Raw genomic sequence first — 17,586 nt, 5'->3', positions numbered from 1 at the left:
CCTTCTTAAAAGTTTGTGATACACATAGAGTTTAGAAAGTTTACTGTAACACCAATATAAGAATCCAATTTTCATGTAGTTCTTATGAGCATCATCTCCATTTGGGTAGTTCATTTGCTATTTAAATCTATTTTTTCCTTTTGATCACTGCCTCCATTTCCAATAGACGCGTGGGAGGCAGGAGGTCTAAGAAAAAACAGGGCTTAGGTGAAATGTAAGCTGTATAAAAAGTTGCAAATTTACACTAAAACATCACATTATTTATACACAAACATCAAATTATTGTCATTTAGTGTATTTGTTTTGTAATACAAAAAAGGAAGACAGTTGCATTTCTTTAAAGGTGGTGCTACGGACAGGAGAGAATACAAAAATACGAAAACAAAGCATTCTTAAAACATGCATGTGCTACAAAGTGTGCTGTTTACAATTTTGGTTCCAAAAATGATATTGCTGCTCTACAATCACACCTTTTAAGTCTCCAACAGGGACATGATCGAAGTATATTCAAAATCCTCGAAAGGATCTGACAAACTCAAGCCAGTGAACTTTTTCACTATCAACTTGGAACAAACTTCCCAGTCATATTGTTGAAGATGAAAAACTGACATCTTGTTCAATTAGCTACTAACTACCAAACAGAGCAGATGGCTTGCTCTACAAATGGCCTCCTCTCATTTGTAATATTTCCTAGGTGTTTATGTCAACCGGAATTCTTCCTTTATGAGATGTTGATCCTACAGTATGTTACATGATGCACTAGGCAAACGTTACTAAAAACTTGGTATATACAGCCAAGCTTTAGTTTTAACAATGAAAGACAAATAAAATAGCCATACCTTTCCAACATCCAACAACCCCTTGAATAATTTACATTGCTGCACCCAAAAGATGAGATCCCTTTAAAAAATAATAATATTACAAAGAGACTATATACTGTACAGTAGATACAATGGAGTGTTTGCACCAGGGTTCTGATAAGGGCATAAGGTGTACTGTACTGTACTGTATGTCAGATTATGCCATTGTATATAAGGCTCTGGCTAAAAAAAATGTCATTCTAATTATTTTCAAGATGATTTGAAGTATGAAATTAAAGAACATTTTACATCCCACTGCCTCTAAATTGTTTCCAATTACTCTCCCATTTTAATTATATACTTTTCTTAGTCAATAAACCATATTAATGTGAATAAACCCTCCTACCACAAATGAGATAAATAAAAGATAAATAAAACCCCAGGTCTCTTTTCTTTTCTCTGCATCATTTTTCATGTTGCTTTTTTGTCTGTCATTATTTCTAAATACTCATTAATCCTTATGCAAATATTTAATGGAGGTCATTTATTACCACATTACTGTTGCACACCTTATGAATGCAGCACTTAATTGGTATATACATAGCAGACTATTCAATATTTATTTTGCTTCCATTTTGACTTTGGGATTATTATCTCTTGTTTACTTTTATTCACTTTATATTGTCATGATCATATACTTTTTTTTTTAAATGGTTGCCAATCCTGGTCCTGGAAGTGCATGCACCTGCTGGTTTTCATTTCAGCCGAGCTTAATTACTCATTTGAAGAAAAAATAGGTTGCTTGATGGGACCATTAGCAAATATTTTTGTGGTATTAAAAGTTTGGAATGACGTTATGTCAGGTTAAAAGACAACCCCCAGCATACCTGCACTTGAGAGATGAAAACAATCAACTGGTTCAAACTAATCCCATTATTAAGTTAATTAAGGGTTCAATTGTGTTTTTGAGAGATTGATTGACCCTAGGTGAGAGGACCTCAGGACTACATTTAGAAACTCAAATCATAGATGACTGGAATTCTACACAGCACAGAGAAAAACCGTGGGAAGCACCCCTGCTGTACTGAGACCTATGCACATTGCCTTCCCTCCTTACATCTGCTGCCAATCGCAAATAAAATATTTATGTTAGAAACCTAAACCCGGAACTAGTTCCCATAAGCAGTAGCAACATGAAGAACAAATAGCATGATTTTTAAGAAAATATGCTATTTGTTATTTACTCCATTTCTTTAATACAAGTATTTCTTTAAAGTATACAGTAGATTAGCATATCTATCAGACTGAAAAAATATTTCACTTACTGAACATCAGTGCCTCATCTTGAAAACTTCTCAATTGTCAGTGTAATAACTTACTGGGTACATGTTTAGAATTTAACAGCTGTGAAGTAGCTTGTTTCTGTTAAACATACAACCATAGAGATATAGTTGCCAGTGGGGGGTCTTTAAGCTACCGGAAACTCTCTGAACAATTCTAAAGGCAGTCCCGAGGGAACTATACAGCGGTAGAGCAGCAATAAGGCAGACAAAACTTGAATACTTCTTTACCTCAGAAGCAGCAAAGATACAGGATATTAACTCAAACAAGCCTTGTCTGTAGCATTTTCTATTGATGGTTAGTCTCTAATGCACACTAACCATCTGAACATGTACAGTAGGTTCATGGTATATATATATTGTAATATTCTGTTTACATGCATTAGATATAAAACAGGATATTACAATGATACTGTACTGTAGGTGTATATTATCAAACAGATTAGGGCTGATTCCAGCAAAAACACATATCCAAAACAACATCTACAGTATACATGGCCATTAAAAGTTACCCAAAGGTTTTGTGTAGCAATCTCATTTATTGAACCACTTGCAGAAAGTGCCTTTTATTTACATTAAGTCTTTTATTTTATATTACATCAGCAAAAATGAAATGAGTAGTTGGACATTTCAGGAAGGGGATCAGAGCAGTGAGGATCAAAGATCTCTTTGAGCCAGTAGTTCCCCACATTAATGCACGGTACCTCCCCTGGTCATAATTACACTGACCTTTCTGTCTGTGTCTATTCACGGGGATTCCAGGACATCAGAAGCCAAAATTATTTTTAAACTATGTTCACACCTCCTGCCGGCTCTCAGTGATTGATTCATTTATTTCTAGACTTCATTCATTTACAGACTGTCTCCCAGAGTTCCATTTCATTTCTCACATCCCCTTTGTGCTCTGTTTACCCTACTCTCTGATTCCCCCCTCATTCTCCCACACACCAGAAGAAGCCACCACATTTCAACTTTTCAGCACAAAATTAACCTGCACTCCATCCAGAAACACATACTGTCTCAAACGTATAACAGTATTGTCAAAACTAAGATGTATTTTATCATGACACATGCAGTAACTTAAGGAATTGAAGTCCAAAGAAAAACTAGAAGTGATGCTGTATTTAGAAAACCAAAATCTAATTCAGTCCTGCCCCTGATGGAATTTGTCCCCCCAAAAAAACAAAACTGCCTCATGCAGTTACAATGTCCTTACAAGACTGTATGGGGAAATAAGGGTTTCTGCAGGCATTAACATGGCTATTGCTGTATTAATGCCAGCAGGAGGCACAAAGTAATATGACATGTAGAAAAATAAACTGTTTTTGCTTTGTCTGAACCATTCAGCAATATGCTGAATCAGTAAAACACTGGTACAAGAAAAGAAAAAATCTTTGCAGGAAGACTGTTGTTGTAAAAAGGAGAAGTGAATGTACAGTGCCGTCGCTGAGTTTACCTTTACATACAGCAAGTTGCCATAGCTGATAAAAGTTAAAAGCCAGTAAATTGTTGTAATGCACAGTGAGAGCAAGGTAAATGCAGAGTGTATCACATACCTGGGGAATGCGGAGGGGGAGAACACATGAGAACCACACCCTGCCCTTCACGGACTGACACCGCTCCCCTCGTCCGCCCACTGAAATTACCAAGGTCTGCAAAGAGAAGGAGAAGAGAGACCTCAAACCAAAATATTGAAAAGTCTCTGTTGCATTTTTAAATTTTTTAAAATTAAAACAATATTTTTTATATTATATATACAACTCTTATACTGCCGATGCAGTAGCTATACAGTCAGATATTATACAGTCAACATTTTTTTTTCTCTTTCAACTTGTCAGTGTGAAATTAACTTCTACTTGTTCCTTATTATACAGTAATACTATTAGGTTGTCGAATATTAATGACCGTTGCAGGAACAAAGGGAAGCTGTTTGTTCAGATTCTGCTGGTACTTCAAACAGCACAAAACACTCAGAATCAGCTGCACAGAGTGTAATAAAGAGGCTGTAAACAGGCATTAGAGTCCATAGGTGCTCTTCTGATACGCTAATTAAATCTATCACAACATCCAGCCTATGGCTGAACTTGAACGGTCTCAGGTTCTCCAACTTCAGTACAATACATGCCCTGGTAATGCACTAGTAACTCTTTGTAAAAAAAATCCTAATATTAGTGTGAAATTGGCATTACTAGTTTCAATACATTACCAGTAGCATTCTACATTATTGATTCCCTTTAAAACACTGAAGACTATAAATTTCACCACTGATGTCTTGAACTAAAAGATTCAGTTCCTTCTGTCTGTCCTCATAAGTCATCTTTTTAAACCCTGGATTGAATGGAATATTGCTCTAATGCAATTTGATCCTTTTCATAAAGTGGGAAACAGAATTGCAGGTACTGTAGCACTTCAGATGTGGTCTAACTAACACTTAGTACAATTGACATCTCTTGGCTTGTATTTTGTGTTACATTTTGTGCTATGCAGAACAACCTTCTCTTTGTTTTTTTTCAGTTAACTGGATATTACACAAAAGAATGGTAATAATTTCCTTTTGGCATTATAATAATTATTTAATAAAACTGACTAGTCATTTCACAAACTTAAAGTTGCTCATATGGAACAAAGATGATAAAATACATTTAAAATCAAATGAACAACCAGAATTAGGATGTACTAAATATGAACACACCTGTCAGCTGTAAGATCTACTGTATATTAATAATTACATTTTCTTTTCAGATATGAACTTTTGTTGAAGAAGGATTCACATCATCTTAAACGTTAGGCATAAAGCAAGATATATGGATTTCAGTGTGAATTATTCAACAGTGATATTTATGAAAGTAAAATGAATTCTAAGGTTTTTTATTCTGTTGTATTTTTGTCTCACTATGTTCTATTTAAGACGATATACATCAGAATTCTCCCATTCTAAGGATCAGTATATCACATGGGATAGACATTTCATATAATGTGTTTCATTACATTTCTCTCTCTCTCAGAAATCACATTAATAATGAACAACTTTGGCAATAGCAAAACATAACTACCTTCCACTTTCTGCACTGCACTGCAAGGAAGGGAAATGCAGTTGACTAAAAATGCTTTTAGGTAATGTCACACCCAAGTATAGCACATCATTAAAATACTTGAAATATACAGTATGTATAGAGTAAATTGCTGAATTCAATCAAAAAGATGAGAAAACACTTTAACATTAAAATGGCTTCATTGTCCTTAAAGCTTATTGTGGCATGAGAGTTTTATGAACTTTGGAATGTTGCTGCATTAAAAGTAATCTGCAAATATTTCAGTGGAGAACTTTCACTATCAGTCATTCTTAAGATTTTTAAAATAAAATAGACCTTTTGAAACTCAATGATTTTTGACCATATTGATGAAAACTGGCTCCTGTGATTTATACATCTTAGCACTACACTATTTTCGTGTTAACATACAGTACCAAGAACTGAAGCCTGTATTGTCAATACTGGAACAGACCAAAATAATTACAAAAGGTAGTTTTTAGATGTTGAGAGAGAGATAGCAACACAACAGAACCAGGAAATTGTTTTTTGCCTTTTGAAAATAAAGTTAAGGAAATGTAAAGAGCTGCAGGATTAATATGCTGGGTTCGGATCTTTTGAGCAGTTGCTGTGAGACTTCTCTGATGCAGAGCTATTTCTGGAAAAAATCCAAACATCGCTGATTATCCCTTTTCAAGTTAATAAGGGCTCTTTTAATTTCCAACTGCAGCTCTACAATACAATAGAAAAGAAATGACAAAATGTCAACCTGGGGCAGATTTCTGTGTTCTGTGTAGTTTTATTCTATCCCTGTGACAGCAGAATATTTCATTATACCAGAATGTTTGATAATTATACCTCACAGCACTTTAGAAGCATTATTTTTCTTTTCTCTCTCTTTCAGACATGTTGAGATAACACCAAAGTTCAAGTCTTCATTTCCTAATGGGATACATAAAAATGTTTTCCTAGTGAACTATTTTTTGTGAACTTATTAGCATCATTTATAGTAGTATAATAATAAAAAAACAAGAAGCATGAACAATTGCAACCATTTCAACAGCTATAGCATTCCATTTAGCAACAGCAATAAAGGTCACATGTTCAATCCTTCCCTTATAATACTGCTGATACGACTACTTCACTATTTCCTCATTCAGTGTCAGTTCCTGTGTGAATATTTACTTTTTACATACAGTATATAATTTGTCCATGTATTGAACAGTTTAATTTGATTGATTTACAAAAGAAATGCACCACCGAGCCACCAATTCATCATTTATTTTCTTACTCATTTTCCTCCCATGCAACCCATCTACTGTTTCCTCATATTGTTTTCTAATGAACTCAGTTGGTTCCACTCCACATGTACTTGCAATTTTGCAAAGTTTCTTTTACATTTTCCAGATTGCTTTTATTGTAGATAGCTACCAATAAAGGCATAAGCCAAAAAACAAAAATCAATGTCAAAATATACCTCAGAAAACGATTATGCCTTCACTATGCACTGTAGGAAGACAATACTGAAGCATAATTACCAGGGTTCTCTGGAATAAGCTCTGACCCTTTGTCCCACGTAAAATTCCAGGGACATTAACAGCCTGAACTACACAGGATTAATAACATATTTCAATGTTATGAAATTTTGATATCTTCTCTTAATTCCCTCATGTGCTTAGATGACATGTATTATGGCATGCATTCTTCAGTGAGGGCACTGCTGTTAAAATATTAGAAAAAAAAACAGTAATCAGTGGCTGAAAACTGTGACTCTAGATAGGCAGAATTAAAAGTTTCTTTGGACTGTTCAGTCCTCAACATTGTGAAGCAGCAAGAACTAATTAATATTCATTCCCATAATTCATAGCAGATGTCTGCTCTTAAAACACACCATAAACCCCAAAGAGGTTTCTTGTGAGATATCTATCACCGAACCTCTTACTTCTCTTCCTTACTCATCATTTTTCTCCCAGAATTTATTAATGGGCGTATACAGAACACTGAGAGCAGTAATGAAGCTGCCCTGTTAACTATTGCTTCCTTTGTCATATACTGTATATTTGTTGCATCACTAGTTAAAATATACATTGCTGTTGTATTCCTGAACTGTTTTCGTTTTTTTTTTTTAATAATGCGCCTGAAAGATGTTTCTTGGAAGATACACAAGGGAACAGTAGTTAGGTTTCAGGACTAACTAGAAAGGTGTGGCATTAAATTCAAGATGTGACACTGCTGTTGTACAGTTCAGAAAGAGCAAGGTAATTATCCGAATGTTTCCATGGATACTTAGTTACAGTATATACATGGGTGCAAATATAAGTCACTTTGGAAAAAAGTGTCAGCCAAACAAATTAGTAAATATATTACACTGGCCAAAGCTGCCTGCATTATAGTGAGCCTGAATGATAGTGGAACAGCTGTCTGTGGTTGCCAAACAGCATGTGTATAAAGTGGAATTACAAACCTAGCTGTAGTTCTGCCTCCTCCTAGTTGTGAAACAGCTAGACGGATAATGAGCATAGAGTTTTGCTCACTTGGTTACAATAAAAGCCCTAATTTATTGATAACTAAATGAAGGGATTGTTATTGGAGTGCAACAGCTGGTCCAGGCCTAAAGAAAAGTGAAAAAACAAAAAACAAACAATCTTTATGTTTAGTGCTTTTTATTAGAAAATATAGACCTGGCCAGGTCATATTTTCAACAGACAAGCCCATCATCAGGGAGAAAGCCTGGTTCATTAAGCTCGGCTAGAGGAAGGTGATCTGCCCTAACGAGCTGTCAAACGTGCAATGTGATGGAACGCCCAGTAAACATGTTGTCACCAAGGCAGGTATTGATTTATCAGTCCCTGTCGCTGTTGCCTCCTTGTTCTCTATGTCAGCATCCTGACACAGCCACTCGTCAATTCAAAGGAGACATATGAATTATAGCTAATCAATACCTTCTCCTGTAGTCCAAATGAGAAAATAGATTTTCTTCTATTTTTTGTTATGCACAGAAAAAAAAAATAAAGAAGGAAAATGGAGGCTGACAACCTGGATCTTGAAATTGCTCTAAGAGGCGAGCTGAGGAGTTGTGGGGATAGGGTTGTAAATTGTTGAGACAGGCTGCACCACTAAAAATAGGAGTAATTTATGGATGTGTCATGGATGAAGCAGAGGCAGCTTTTGTGAGGTGTTGTGCCATAAAAGCAAAATAGAGACAATAAGGCTGTCAGGTGTAAGTGTCAGAAAAAGAAAAGTTTGAGTAGGTACAGTGGACATTCTGCTGTTTGCATGTATCTCCAGATGCACCTTGAAATAAATTGGAAAAAAAAACAACTCAGTAAATACACGTTCACATTTATAAGCATCCTTGTTAGTAATATTAAAAACACCCCACTGTCAAAAAGGTGAATTTGGATACTTTTGTTTTTCAACAACTGAGAGAAGCATTCAGTAACAACAATTAACAGTGTGAATAAACAGTGTAAATGAACAGTGAAAGAAACAGCTTCAGATCAGACCTCACTAGTCAAGCCTTTTTTCTAATTAAACTAATAAAATAAAATTTAAAAAAATAAATCAATTTCATAGATATGGAAAGTGAGTATAAAAGAGTTACTGAATCTTACTGAATTTACAGGAGGCAGTAGAGAGAGACTGGTATTTGAAGCAATTCATGTAGCCACAGAATTGGACAAAAGCCTTTGTACAGTATGCTTTGCATATTTGTTCAGCTCCTCATGCAGTAGATCTGTAATGCCCATCCATTTATGTATAGTGTTAGTACTGGGAAAAACAGCTAAGCTTGGGGTGTTAAACTGCATACTACAGTATATAAAAACTTTAATTTCAGCTAAAGTGAGCTAGATATTTGTTCCATAAAGACTTTTGTTGGTGAATAGAGCTCATAAAGCCAGGAACCAACCTGGATCTTTGTGTTACGACAGTATCAGTGTATTTAATATGCAGATATTTCCTTTGAGACATCTACACTGGAGCTAGGATCTTTCACAATATGTAATGGTTCATGACTTTAGGTGTCTAGCAGACCTTTAAGAGATATTATGAATTTCAAAGCTTACATATTAAATAATTTTTATGATAGCAGAGTTTACTGTCGGCATCCTACAGTGCCAGCACTAGGGGAAAAAAAAAACATGTTCTCAAAATTAAGAAAAATAAGCGCATGATTTTATTGAGATTTAATGACAGAGTAAAAACCTTTACAGTTCTAGGTCTTGCCACCTGCTTTTGCTATCAAAGGATTTTACCTGCTGATCTAAACTAACATAATAAGAAACGCATTTTCATAAATAAAAGGGAAAAGGCAGGTGTGTAGGGTAACCATATCTTTTCCATGTCAGTGAACTGCACAATTACTGTACAAATGATTGTTTACAGCACAGCACTGCCTTTAGTGCAGTGTGCATTTGCCAGCAGCTTTTCAATATGCAATAGACAAACACTCCACCTAACCTTTTCCATTCACCTGTTGGTCTTGAGGCTGAAGAACATGGCAAAGGAGATGTTGGGTGGCTGTGATCACTATAAACTGAACAAGGAGGTCAGACAGAAGGTTGAAGACAGTAGGTTCAGGCCCAAAAAAGGAATTACAAGAACATTTACTTCATTAATAGATTTGTACTAAAAACATCTTAAAACATTAAATGTAGGTATAGTGATGGACACAGATATTATTTTGATGATAATAAATGAATATAAAAACTAATGTATTCTCAACTATATTCACCCTTAATTTTAGAAATAACCTTAATTTTAGAAAATAAACTTGTATTTTTTTAATAATATTTTTTTCATTCCTATTGTCATTCTGGTTTATAGGATAGAACAAGCTGTGCACAATTACAGTACTACTATGTAATATTTCCTCCTCACTTTTCTACTTCTCAACAAACGTAATATACAGTATCATAAAACATTTTTTAGTTGCAAAGAAGGTAAAAAGTCAGGAACAGAATGAGTTTATAGACAACTGTGAAGCGCAAATGAATTAATCTATGAAAAGTATTTCATAAATAGTGTATATGGTCTATGCATTGCTGTGGTGATGCAGAAGATTGTTGTTACTGGCTAAGCCAAAGGAATAAGAAAATGTTTGCACACCCATGAGTTTGGATGGGAAGGAAAGTCACATGGGTTTAATTTGCCTTGTCATTCTACGGCGACATCTACTTAGTAGGTGAGACATGGGGACAGAGTGATTGCCGGGGTTCAGCTTAGATCAATAGTTCAGGAACATCTGCTTATTCGATTTCCAGCTTGAAAAGGGAAGCTGGCTGGTGGGCTACATCATAGAGCACACGCCTGCTTCTGTCTTCAAAGTGCAGGTTTCAACAGTGAATGGAAGTTTAAATTTAACCGTCAAATGAAACAAAAACAGTCTGTGTGGGGTTTGGAGGTGTGATCTGTATCGATGCTATGAACTGCTAGATCCTAGACTGTTTTAAAACAACGGCAGTGTTATTTCAGATTCCTGCCAGCCTGGCGACCATGAGTATGCTGTTCAAATTTAAATTGATAAGAATTGGCCTTTGGTTAGTATTTCCCTTATCTCTACAAGATGTGGATTCAGCTACATCTTTTTCTAAGAATACTGGATACTGAATCAATAAGCCCATGTGTAATACGCTTCCTAGACTGGGCATTTTGCCAACGAAAAACACTGTGTCTTCCACGTGTTTTGTCACAGACACCCAAGAGTCCAAAGCTTTGGGGAGACCAGGAGGAAAAAAAACAACCACAACAACAACAAAAACCCTTTCCCACTGCCTGCTAACTGTTATTTGCTATTTCATCATCCCTGATAATGAATCACAATGACAGAGGTCTGGCCTGTACATTGACAGCTTTCTTAAATTTGTATACACGACATTTCTTAAAGTGGGAAGCACCATAGCTCTTCAAACACCTCTACAGCAGGCTTCTACAGGAAAATAAAAAAAATAATGAAAACATCAAATATGAAACAAATGAAGGCAACCGTTAAAGAAAGGCAAAAGCTATAAAAAAACAGTGGTGAGATGAGAACAGCAACATTTACTATTGCTAGATAAATTAATTTCGGACAACTGCAGTACACATCCTTAACAAAGCCATTAACATGATCTCATTAGATTTCGGAAATATGCAACCTTATAAATGAATGGAACAAATAATTTCTGTCCCGAGTTTCAGATGGTATACAGTAGACAGAATCGTAATGCTTTTCTTTCATTCTGATATTGCATTAGAATACAGTCGAGCTGTGAAACAGTTCAATGAAAGCAAAGCACAGGTAAACATGGTACTGTAAGCAATAAACAGACGAGATGTAAAATTAATATTCGAGATTAGATGAACTGAGTATCGCTAAAGTATCACTGATTAATATAAGATGAGTAAAAAAAATCTGTTAAAAATAAATTACTAATAAAAATACTGTACTGTACAATACATACTGTGTGAAAACCTTGGATTAAAAGGCATTGATGAATCAGAGTAATTTCTAACACACCAGTAAAGAGGCCCCTCTGCAATTTCAATGCCTGTTTCTATGCTCTTTTATTTATCGCACAGAAGTCATTGTATGGCAGTGGATAAGCAACACCGGCAGGGCAGCTCTCAGTGTACTGATTTCTGTGACCTGTGTAGCTCCAATAACATGAGCTCTGGGAAGGTACAGTACATTGAATGGGAATAAAAGTTCCAAGTTCTAGCCAAAGCCCGAAAAACAGAAATGCTAAAATGGAACGAAATGATACTAAAAAATATAAATGTATTGCTTTGACTTTGCAGTCCTCGTAAAGTACATCTCGCTTGCACTGTGCCACTGAGGCAGCAATTTCATGTTCAAGTTTCATTTTCAAGTTTAGTCACATAGCCTGATTAAAACCGAGCTGCCCGTAGCCTCAACTGAGCGGGTAGCAGCATCTGTTGATCTCACTGGACAGCCTGTCAAAGCAAGATTTATTTTTGCTTCAACCCCTTTTTAACAAGATGGGACTGTATCAAAAAAATAAATTAATGACTTTTGCAAAATGAATTTAGACAGGCCTACAGTTAATGAACTGTCCTGGGATTAAACAAGGTTGTATATATTTTATAATGGTTGTCTTTATCCAATTTAACCAGACATTTCAAAGAAACAGCCTCTTTAGATTGGGCTGTCAATACTGTGCCTAAAATGTGGACTGAGTAGAGCCTCAACATGAGCATTGTACATAATACAAACATGATTATTTCTGAACCACTGTGTCACTCTTGCCTTTTCTGATGGAATGTGTGTAATTTACATCTACTATTTTTGAGTGATATCTTTACAGCTCTTCAATGTTATAGCACATGTGCTACGGGTTTTAAGTGCACAGATTTTAATTATATTTTATTTTGGAAACAGATCAGTAAAGCATTAATGCTAAAAGGCATTAAAGCATATGTTCCCTGCAGTCATGGCAATAAGGATGACATAGTCAACTGCTTCTAGGGAAACTGCGAGCAAAACTAGCAATACTTTCTCCACCAACTGTTCTGCCCCTGGCCTGTCTGTATGCTTCGTTAACTTGTGATGGTTTACTGGAAGACAGCCAGGAGATAAATGGAAAAATGAAACAATGTTTTGGATATATTTAGTGCTGAAGCTTTGAGTAAAGGCACCTTTGTCATTAATAGGACACATACGCAGAGTTCTCTGCCGGAGCTTCACAAGGATGGACCAGCTTTATGTTTCCTGTAGCCAAATTGTTGTCTGTCAATTTACTTTGATTTTTACTACTTCGATTTAACTATTTGTAAAATAGTCAGTTCAACTACAGTACCTGTCAAACCTAACAAAAATGATTTGGGGGCTTCATGTTTTATCTTTTGCAAACACTTCTTCAAAACAAAAATACCATAAAAGGTTTCATTGCAGCATTTACATACAGTAAGATCAATACCTTATTCAAATGTAGCCTAGAAATCCATTTATACAGTTACATGAACAGTGTTCCCATTTCACCCCATTTTTAGACCATTTAAACACTATCACCACCAAGCAACCTATACAGTAAGTCACTCACATGCAAATTGCAGAACAGCATCCCTGCTGATAATGACACCAAAACTGTTGGCTGCCAAGCACTGATATCTCCCAAAATCACTTGCTTCACTGGGATTGATGATAATCAATCTTCCATCTATCAGGCTGTAATGGTAATCGACGCTGATGTCTATTTCTGTTCCATTCATCAACCACCTAAAACACAAGAGAATAATAATTACTGACTGTATATTCATGCTTATAATATGACCAAAAGTAACATGGCAAAAAGAAAAAGTCCAGAGGGTCAGATTTTCATCGATCCAGTTTTTTATAATCTGTGGATCCACCTTGTGTCAGCAAGAATATTTTGGGCCCTCGCTGATACTGGACAGCAATATTTGATTGGGAGTGGTGAAATATAGCTCCCATTTCTCCATCTAGCAGTTACAGGTTTATGTAGGAATGCTTGTCTGATGGCTTTTACCCACAGGCAGCATTTCAAAGCATCCTGCTGTCCTTCACTTCTCAATGACACTGCCCACAGTGGATACCGTTTTGCCAAAGGTATAAGTCATACTGTACATGTGGAAAACTACTTTGACAGAGCACCCAATGGGCATTCTCACATAATGTCAATCAGCTCTTCAATACAAGCATGCTGAATGTAACAGATTTGGCAAGGAGTAAAAATAACTTGAATAGCTATTTTTACATTATTGTGCTTTTGACATGATGGCGCACCTATAGGTGGGTGAAGGGTTTCCTCTGGCTTCACAGTTCAATGTCGCCTTCCTCTCATCAGAATCCAAGGCAAAGATGACATTGTCTGGCTCTTGAAGAAACACGGGCCCAAATTCCACACTTTCTAGAGAATTAAACAAAAAAAAATCATAATTAAAAATGTCATTCAAGATCAAAAAGTCAAAAAGATGGAAAGATGCTTTTGATAATATGTAGTGAAACCACACTGAATTGTTTTTTACTACTCTTTAACTTGTTTTGGACTTTTCTATGAATTTCTTTGAGTTTCATGTGAAAAAACAGTTTTGTTGACTCATGCAAGAAGATGGAAAAAAACTCTTTCAGAGTAATGGCTCTTGATGATAATATTGTTTGGATTAGAATTTTAACTATTCTAATATTCCAAACGTGTAAATGCTCAAGATGGATACCCCATCTGCCATTGTTTCAGCATAATAGTGCATCTGCATTTCAAATGCTCCCCGACTCTTCCTATAGCAATGTCATTCATTTCACTTCAGCCATGTTCCAGCCCACAAGGCATGTTCTCAGGCATTCCACTAGAGTCAGTGTGAATCAATCCAATTAGTATTGTAATGAGGTAGTCCCCATTGCTAATTCTCACTATGTAGATGGGGTAAAGTAAACTTGAGCAAGGTTTAATGGCTTCTGTGGGTGCTGGGAGGATAAAATAAAATAAAATAAATACAATCTTCTGTGCATAAATTAAGCTATCAAGCTATCAAGCTACAATCAGGCTATACAATTATCAATGAAAATGAAATTTAACTCTGGTATTTAATATTGTTAATCGTGCAAAACAAAGCATTTTTGTCAGCCAAAAGCAAGCAAACTGAAACCAACTTTTATACTGTGTACAAATTTAAATGTAAAAAAGACTCCATGAATGTATTCTCAACGTATGACCTTGTATTCTGTGTTAGGGTAGATGTTTTCTTGAGGGCACTTGTGTGTTCATGTGAGTATGTAATAAATCTCCTGCAGGACCTAAACTAGATCTTCTTTACTTCCAAAGGTCATTCCTGTTCTACTTAACAAGGTAATCAGTCATTCTGAAGAAAATTAAAAATAATGTAAGTGCGTGGAGGAGAGTCGGTGTAGGAGATGAATGAGCATTGATATCTGATGAATTCTCATTGTTTCTTATAGATGATTATGAGACATTATTCTGAGGAGAAAAGAAAATCAGGCTGTCATTTTACAGTATAGCTTATTTATTATGTTTGTAAATAGTAATATCTAAACCAGAGATTACCATCTGCAGAAAACTTTGCAGTAAGGAACTGGACACACTAAAGTTATTTGAAAAAAATAAGCACAGATGAATGGATAAGCAACCTTTAGGCCTAAGGTTTGAGGGATTTCGATTTCTGCCAGGTAATGCTTGCTCATGGCTTTTCATGATTGTCATTTTTTAATTAAATATATCAATCAATTTGTTAAGAGCATCACAGCATCCTAGTCCTGGCGTGAAAAACTGAATTTTGCATTATTTTCACTGCTTTTCAGAAATCTTACACCTTCTGAGATTAAAGAGTTCTCTCCTACACAAATACTCCCACACATCCACCATATGCTTGATAGTTTGCTTGCTTCTCTCTAGCGGTTCCAACTACTATCTCCTTCCTTCCTGTGTGAATAATTTACACTCTTTATGTCATTGGAATTTCTTTCAAGTAAAACTGGGAAACATCTAAGCTGAAGTAAAGGGTTTCTTCCACATAGCATGCCACTGCTCTTTTCTTTTGGGAGGTGTTAAGGGGAATTGTATTATTAGCATGGAAAAAAGAATAATTTATATTTTATTTTTAGCATAATGGTCTTCAGATGCTAATTTTTTTGTGTGTTTAGTTTTATTTTCATTTGTTCTGGGATACTCTGTATAATGTTTTGAAGTTCTTCAAAGCCTCCTTCTGTCAGTCCCAGCAATGCAGAAATGGGCCAGCAATGCAGTGCATTTCTGGAAGGCTTTCTGTGAAACAGAGTGTCACCTCTGTTTGTTTCACCTTGATAACTATTTATTTCAAAGTATACAGAGGCGGTTAGCTAGGAGAAGGGGAAATTACAGAGATCTCCTTTTTAAAAATCAATTTTAGTAGGTGCAATTCCCAATGATTTTTCTTTTGTTAAAACCAATGTCTTTTTTTTAAAGAAACGTTTGACAACTGCCACTAGCAAAAAAAAAATACATACCATTTAAAACTCTTATTCTTAAAAGATTATGCTATTATGGTAGTAATAAAAACTAACTTTTGAAACAGAAACGCTTTCCCATCACATGAAGAAGAAAAATAATAAAAAGTACAATGTTTACAGCTGAAGCCAATATTATTCCTCACCACTTCAAAATGACCCAAAGACAAAAGCAGGCCATGTCACCTCTACAAGTTCACCCTCTTGTAATCTCATCTCTTGTGAGCAAAATACTTCTCCACAGGGAAATAAAATGCTCCCTAGTATTATACATAAATCACAAGTTTAGAGCAAAAAGGAATAAGAATAATCTGTCTGTCTCCTTGATTCCTAAATTCTCCAAAATAAATCAATGCTATTTTTTTATAGTCGCAATGTATCCAGAATTATGAAAACATTTTCCACAAGATTAAAATATACTGTCATGCTTCAGAAAAAAATAAAACTATGTTGAGTCCTTCCTGGCTGCATTTATTGAATTTGAATCCAAAAAAGAAGCTTTTGTAATTTAAAGGTCTCACATACAGTACCACTACTCTATACTGAAAGTAAGATACAAATTTAAATTGCCAAACAAATGGTGAAAATGACAATGTTTTCCAAAGTGTTATAAAAAAGGCACTGTTATCCTTTGTTTTTGGGCTCTTCATTTGAAGTCAAATTCTAAACATTGCATTATGCATACACACAGGTGTAAAAATGCACTGGTAGCTGCAAATGTGGAGATGGTACAGAAGGATGTGTGAAGGAAAATATGGAAGAAAGGGTTTTGTGTTCATACTGTACTGTTTTTGTGTATATTCTGTATGTATTCATATTTTAATAATGCAGGGCTAAAAAACAATTAGAACAACCAGGGTCATCTGATCACTAAATGTCAGACTTTATCATCAGAGTACCATTTCTTAATTCTTTGTAACTGAGTTTAGATGTATTGACCACAATCTCAGATTTAAATGTTGTACAGTGTATTTTAGGAATTACAGTAGTCTAAACCTATGCAAAGAATTCTAGGGGGGTTACATCTGGACAGGTAATGGATGTCCTTTTAGCTTTTCCACATACAGTAGCCTGAACCACATTTAAAAATGCTCCAGATACTATACAGAAAGAGTAATGAGGTTTGGCAAAACTCGTTCCATAAAGGTATAGTGTTAAATAAAAGAATCAGTTCGCTGAATATGGGGCATCATAGTTGTTGTGACAATATCTGTTTCATTTTAATCACTTCCAAGGCATGTGGTACTGATTTAATGCATTCACAAATCTTATCTATAGATCTGTGTTCTATAGAGCCCTAATTCAAACACCTGTGGACAGGCACAGCACTGATCTTTATTTCACGCAGCCATGATCCTACTGTGTGGTTTCTAGAAAATAATCCAGTTTTCCCGCAATGCTCCACCACTATAACCAGGACATACATGTTTTGCATAAGATCCTGTTACTGGAGATAA

General features: G+C 35.5%; 1 protein-coding gene across 1 annotated transcript in view; it reads right to left on the bottom strand.

Annotated features, from left to right (window-relative positions):
- The window catches only part of cntn5 (contactin 5), a 197,733-nt gene that overhangs the window by 64,746 nt on the left and 115,401 nt on the right, over positions 1–17,586 (bottom strand). Inside the window, exons 4-6 of the mRNA XM_088920592.1 lie at positions 13,916–14,039; positions 13,212–13,387; positions 3,697–3,792 (exon numbers count right to left, since the gene is read on the bottom strand). Of these exons, the coding sequence (XP_088776718.1) occupies positions 3,697–3,792; positions 13,212–13,387; positions 13,916–14,039 (396 nt within the window). The remainder of the gene's footprint in view (positions 1–3,696; positions 3,793–13,211; positions 13,388–13,915; positions 14,040–17,586) is intronic.

This window comes from Atractosteus spatula, chromosome 7 (assembly GCF_055471065.1).
Source record: "Atractosteus spatula isolate fAtrSpa1 chromosome 7, fAtrSpa1.hap1, whole genome shotgun sequence".
NCBI classification, from domain to species: Eukaryota; Metazoa; Chordata; class Actinopteri; order Semionotiformes; family Lepisosteidae; genus Atractosteus; species Atractosteus spatula.
Note: the sequence above shows the minus strand (reverse complement) of the source record. Positions and strands in the feature narration are given on the sequence as shown.